Source organism: Pundamilia nyererei, unplaced genomic scaffold, assembly GCF_000239375.1.
Source record: "Pundamilia nyererei isolate P.nyererei 1_Seehausen unplaced genomic scaffold, PunNye1.0 scaffold00063, whole genome shotgun sequence".
NCBI lineage: Eukaryota > Metazoa > Chordata > Actinopteri > Cichliformes > Cichlidae > Pundamilia > Pundamilia nyererei.
This window is the reverse complement of record NW_005187464.1, coordinates 1,488,378-1,494,443: the sequence shown is the minus strand read 5'-3', so window position 1 is coordinate 1,494,443 and position 6,066 is coordinate 1,488,378. Positions and strand designations below refer to the sequence as shown.

At 40.9% G+C, this 6,066-nt stretch overlaps 1 protein-coding gene across 1 annotated transcript in view; it reads right to left on the bottom strand.

The window, feature by feature from the left end:
* LOC102202413 (bone morphogenetic protein 1-like) overlaps window positions 1-5,102 on the bottom strand; it is a 15,781-nt gene extending 10,679 nt beyond the window's left edge. The window contains exons 1-7 of the mRNA XM_005735356.1: window positions 5,096-5,102; window positions 3,704-3,805; window positions 3,442-3,591; window positions 3,000-3,117; window positions 2,489-2,667; window positions 2,271-2,376; window positions 1,261-1,385 (exon numbers count right to left, since the gene is read on the bottom strand). Of these exons, the coding sequence (XP_005735413.1) occupies window positions 1,261-1,385; window positions 2,271-2,376; window positions 2,489-2,667; window positions 3,000-3,117; window positions 3,442-3,591; window positions 3,704-3,805; window positions 5,096-5,102 (787 nt within the window). The remainder of the gene's footprint in view (window positions 1-1,260; window positions 1,386-2,270; window positions 2,377-2,488; window positions 2,668-2,999; window positions 3,118-3,441; window positions 3,592-3,703; window positions 3,806-5,095) is intronic.
* Window positions 5,103-6,066: the final 964 nt, after the last annotated feature.

The following is a 6,066-nucleotide window of genomic DNA, read 5'->3' as shown; positions in this document are numbered from 1 at the left end:
AAAAAAGTCGGAATTCTGACTTTTTTTCCTGAGATTAAAGTCTGAATTCTGGAAAAGAAAAAAAAAAGATGTGCCCACTTTTTGTTCCAGTGACTCTAATCATCTTCTGTATGAAACAGTCCATGGTGCATATAATAATAAAAGCACTTTTCCTTTTAACCTGTGACAGTAGAGATGAGACTTTTCATTATGCTGCCATCAGGTTGAAACTGCTGTTTTAACTTGAAAACTACCACTAACTAAATAAAACAGAAATGAAAAGGATCCAGGAGTGTTAGAGTTTTTAGGAGTCTTAAACCACATGCCTTACCTATATCGGAATTGCCTAAAGAGTGAGCAGCTTTTCATTTCTCGATTGCAGTTACAGTACGCAACACAGTTGCTGTCTGCACTGTCCTGCAGTTAGAAACCATCAGTGTGAAGAGCGTCTCTAAACAAAACATAAAAGCTACTCTCCAGACTATCCAGCTACGTGGATAGTCTGTTGGCTTTGCAAGTAGCAGCTGCTATAATTGGTTCGATAGAGACGAGGAGCGACACTCCTGTGTGTCTAAAGATCAACCTTAACCTGACCATCGTTCACTGCGTCATTCTCGGCTAGAACATGAGGCCCACGAGTCTGTGAAACATATTAGTGAGCCGAGTAATTTTCACATATTCATTGACGCAGGAACTCCAAAGGTCTGCTGTTGATCTCAGTAAATGGATCAACAGCAGACGTCTGCCTGGAAATGTGGGTAAATGAGTGTGACGCACTCCAGAAGACACTCTGCAAGAAAGCAGATAAAATACGGCATCAAGACTGTTTTCTTAGAAATGTACTGCAGTGAAATATTTATTTATTCTTTCTTTAAACTGACAGCATTTGGTGTTGCTGTATTTTGACAAGATTTCATATTAGATATTGAAGTCGGCACAGCTGTCCAAATAGCATGAAGCGAACGGGGGATTTAATTTTGGCATCTTAAACCGTTTGTGTTGTTGTGTTTGATCGTAGAAGAATTTTATCCAAGAGTAAATTTTTATTATTTCTCCTGAATATGGAGGTTTTTGTTCCATGGTTTTCTGCTCTATTTAATATCAAGCAAGAATTCCTGAACCTTTTTTGTTAACCCTTTGTTTTGTTTGACAAGGGTAGAGGAGTTTTATCTTCAGTTAGACCAGTTACTTTTAAATTAATGAATAATAAAAGTATAAAGGCCACATGGGATTTCATTATATAGTTTGGTGAGTAGCCTCTCTACATCAAATGTAGCTTACTTGCGCATTTGTAGAGTTTGCAGGCCTGTGCAATGTCTCCTTTACTGAGCTTGGTCCTCTGCCCAATAGACGGCCTGACTCCATTGACATCATAACGGGGCAAGATTGTGTCTAAGAAGATGCCTCTGTTTCAAAAAAACCACAGCAAAGAATCCAGTGACAACAGCCTGAAGAGAAAAAAACATCTTCTAACTTCTAACTTTTACTGATGTGCAAGAAGATCTGAGTTTCAGAGGTTTTAAACTGAAGGATCGATGAAATCTACATGATTTTTCTGATGTACCTCCTGTTCAGGACATTGATTTATTGATTGTGATAATCTTTCACTGAGTTCAGAGCTCCCACCCTGCAGTTCCCATGGTGATGCACCCATGAATGACAAGCATGTGCAAACAGAGCGCTCTGAATGGGGCCTTTCGCCGGTGCCAGCCGGCTTAGTGGAGCCCGCTCCTGAATGCCAGAGTAAAAGGCCACTCCACCCCAAATTGTTTGACAAAGACTGAACTGCCGGGCCTTTTTTTAGCTTGGCATGCCTCCATGACCCAGACCTGCAATGTGGTTATGGGGGTAAAAAACCAAAACACCGAGAAACTGAAAGGGGCAACGACATGCATGGGAGAGAAACAAAAAAGGAGACTAGTGTGGAATCGCTTCTGTAACAATACAGGACAAATCCCCCAGAGGTTTCCTGTGAGGCATGCTAAGCAGAGCTGACTCAAGGGACAAACACCAGGTCAGGGTAATAGCCCTGTTAGATAATCAGAAACAAGCTTGGTAACGATGACACGTGGGGCTAGTCAGGCTAGTGTGTTCGCAGTTTGGAGGTAGGCAGAGAAAATCATGAATTTAAGAGATATTTAACTGCCGTAAGAAAGGTTTTTAATTGCCTGTTAATGTAAATATGGTAAAGCTAAAAGTGTAAATGTTCAGAAAAAAACACAAAAACAAAAGAAAAAAACCTTACATTTCTGTTGAGAATATACTAACATGAAGCAAAAAAAGATGCCAACCTGGAAAATGTATTCCTTGCATAATGCATGATGCTGCCAAAGTCGTATACCTCTCCCAGTGAGTCGACCTCCCCTGGTTCCATCTTCAGGAAGTTATACTCCTGCCCTTTTGATGGACAAACAGGCAAAGAACTAAATGCAGAGACAAACATCTGCAGCATCAGTATCCATTCCCACATATTTACTTCATCCTCAATGCACGCATGCAGTAAGAGTACCTTGTTGAATGTTGTCTCTGATGATGCTTACATGCTCATCACGGTCCGGACGTGTGTGTTCATGCCAGAAGCCAATCACGTGGCCGAGTTCATGCACAACGATGCCAAACTTATCACAGTTTTTTCCTATAGAGATGGCCTGAGGGCCGCCACCTCTCCTCCCCACATAGGAGCAACACCTGCCGGTCAGCGACACTATTCAGGTCCACATCCTGCTTTTATTCCCCCCCATGTTTTTAACAGGTTAACTATAAAGAGAGGTATATGCCCACTTTTAAAGAAAATATTCAGTCTGAGCTTTCCATCTTTTATATACAGTCTATGGTTTCTGAATAGAAAACAGTGGAAACAATAAATCTGGTCAAATAAATAAATAAATAAATGAATAAGAGCTCCAATAATTTTTGTTTTGGTTCTTTTTGGGTTTTTTTTCTAAGCCAATAAGCTGAGACAAACACTTCTGTTAAAAAACTGATGACATCATAAAAATGTTGACATGCTCCCAACTTACCCACAAGGTCTGTAAGTGAAAACAATGTAGCTTTCTTCAGTCGCTCTCTCTGTGAACGTTACACAAATGTGTTTCTCCCAGTGACGCATCGCCTGACGGAAAATGGCTCGCTGACTGCCTGAAAGGAAACTCTGAATTAGACGTTGACAGTTTCAGGATGTCCAAGCTGCACATGGCAACAAAGACTCCTTAAAGCAGTGGTTTTTAAATGTTTTTGTGCCCAATGCACACTACAGGGCAAGCCGAAGATTTCGAGGCCCAGCAAGTCTGCAGAAAATAACCTCTATGCCGTCTGGTATGTTGTCAGTTCTTTTTGGTTGAATTGTCAGGTGGATGCACTGTTAAGCATTACACCTAAAATTCATTTGCTTTTTGATATCCTGCAACCATCCTATCATGGTGAAATCAGATGTAAGACTTATTGTTGTCCACCAAAGCTCACCACTGAAATTTCCGCTGATCACGTAGGGGATGATACCATCAGGCCATACTCGCTCAGGTCTGGCGGTGGCTGCTCTCCTCTGTCGACGGAGGCTGTGTCTGTCAGCAGCCCTCTCACTCCTTCTGTTTTCACTGGAAGTGGAACTGTTAGCTGTAAAAGATAGATAGGACGTTCAGGGGAGTTTGTTTTGATTATGATCCCCTTATTTGCACATTCAGTTTGAATTCCTAACATATTAGTTGGGTTTTCTCTGTTTTGACACCTGAGTTTGTGTGGTTGCTCTGGACAGCGTGCTGTGCATCATCAGCTCCTTTGAATAAGCGGAGGTCGTCTTCATCCAGTGCGATGTCTCCCAAAAAGGCAGCTATGAGGATAAAAGTTCTCCGATAAATTGAAGATATATAACTTTGTGTTAAAGTGACAGGGAGGAGAATTTTAGAAAGCACCTCTTAAAGAGCAGTCGCACAACAACATGAGCATAAAGTCGCTGATATCAAAAGTCTCTGTGTTTTTGTCCTCATTGGATTACATGTTTTTTTAGAGCTGCTATTTCTTCTTGTGGTTTGCTCATGTTCACCTCTTCCTGCTGCCTTATTTTGTCTTTTATGTTTTGACTCTTCTTATTAGTTTGTCCTTCAGTGGGACTTTTATTGGATTGTCTCATCTACTTTAACAAGCTTATTAAAGTCATCTCTTTTTGCAACCTGCCCTTGGCTCACAAACGAAAACATATCTGAGGACTGTTTGTGTCCTTTTAAAGGAAGGAAGGAAGATGTGAACTGAATACATTACAGGACTGTGACCGTGCTGATGCACCATGTCTAACTAAACTAAGTAAACTGCACAAGTGGAAGAAAAACAAAGAGTGGAAGGCCAAAAACCTATCTACAACAGATGAACAGCAACTGAAAGTCATGTTCTTAAGGAATAGGAAAAAACGTCTAGAAAGGCCCTGACAGAGGATCTGAGAGACGCATCTGGCTCATCTACTGTTCACTGAAGCTTCATCAGAAATGGTCTCAGTGGAAGGACGGCTGTCAATAAGCCATTATTAGGAAAGAGAAACAGAAAAGAAAAACTGAGGTATACCAAATTACACAAGAACTAGACTGATGGAGTGATGAATCCAAATTGTTGATTTAAATCATTATCAAGATATATGGAGGAGGTCAGAAGGCGAGGGAACGGTGTGTCCACAGCTGTCTGTAAAACACAGTGGACGCTCTGTCATGGTTTGGAGTTGCACTTTAGTCAGTGGTGATGGAGATCTTGTCAAAATTTGTGGAATTATGAACATAGAAAAATACCACTAGATTCTGATCCGCTATGCAGTATCACCTGTAAAGTGTTTGATAAATTTTTATTAAGGAGACCAATCCACGAGTCTCATGGATTGGTCTCCCCAAAGCCTGGACCTCAACATTACTGATGCAGTGTGGGATCATATTTGATAGAACAGAACAAAGAGCAGCCAAAGAAGAGCTTTGAATGTCCTTCAAGAAGCCTCTAGAACTATTCCTGAAGACTACATAAAGACATTACAAAAAACCTGACTCAGACTCAGACTGTGTCAAAGAATAAAGATGGTCAGAGCAAATATTGAAATTCAAACTTATTAAAATTGCACTCATTTTTTTTTACCTTATATACTGACTCTCCATGTATTCTTGCTTCAATAAATCACTACACATATTTTCTATACCACAACATAAAGAAATGAGCATTGGCTCTTTCATCCAGGTCTGTATATAAAATGCTAACAGCAGATAAAATGGACTGAATTTGCACTTTGACACAGAAAGCGAGTAAACTCCACAAATTCACAGAGGTAAATGCCCCAGAAGTAGATTTGTAAAGGTCTCATCAACTTTTCTGCAATACCTTAAAAAAAAAAGAAAAAAGAAAAAAACAAGTTGCATCACTACAGGATTTCTTACAAAGTCAGCAGTGCAGCAAACACAGTAGAAGACAAAAGTGGTGAAACAGCTTCAAGATATGGCATAGCTCAGTGTCAGCTGCAGAGAACTGTTAAAGAAGAGTCTGACAGAAAACTGGGCTCTAATAGGCCGTGGGGAAGTGAACAAAGAAACCATAAACTTCTATGCTGAACTACAAGATTAGCTACACAACATCTTCCAGTGGCCAACAAAGGTGAGAGTGAGGAACACAATTAAGGGTTGTGGATAACTTCCAAAACTCAAGGATGGCATGAAACGCTCTTTGAAAAATAATATCCGTCATATTGGCCAAGCAGAGCTGCTCACTTGAGTCTTTCCCTCTAAATACCTCATTTAACAGTGTGTGTAACAACCTTTGAAAGTACAAATGAAAAGAGGTAGTGGGCCCTGTGTCAGCCTTTGAAGTAAACTCACTCAAGCAAAGGGTGACTGTAAATAACTGTCACCCCTGCAGTGTGCACCCCATGCTCTGGAGCTCGAGGGATTTCACGACAGTCCAGCTGAGGGTTGTGCTGGCACGGCCTCAGTGACCTCAAGTCTCCAGGCAACTCCCTCAGAGTGGAAGAGTGGTCTGTTTTGAAAGCTTCAGAAGTCACAAGTGAAAAAGGAACCCCAACCTGCTGGAGGCCCAGGATAACCGCAGTGAACTGTTTGTTTTATATATATA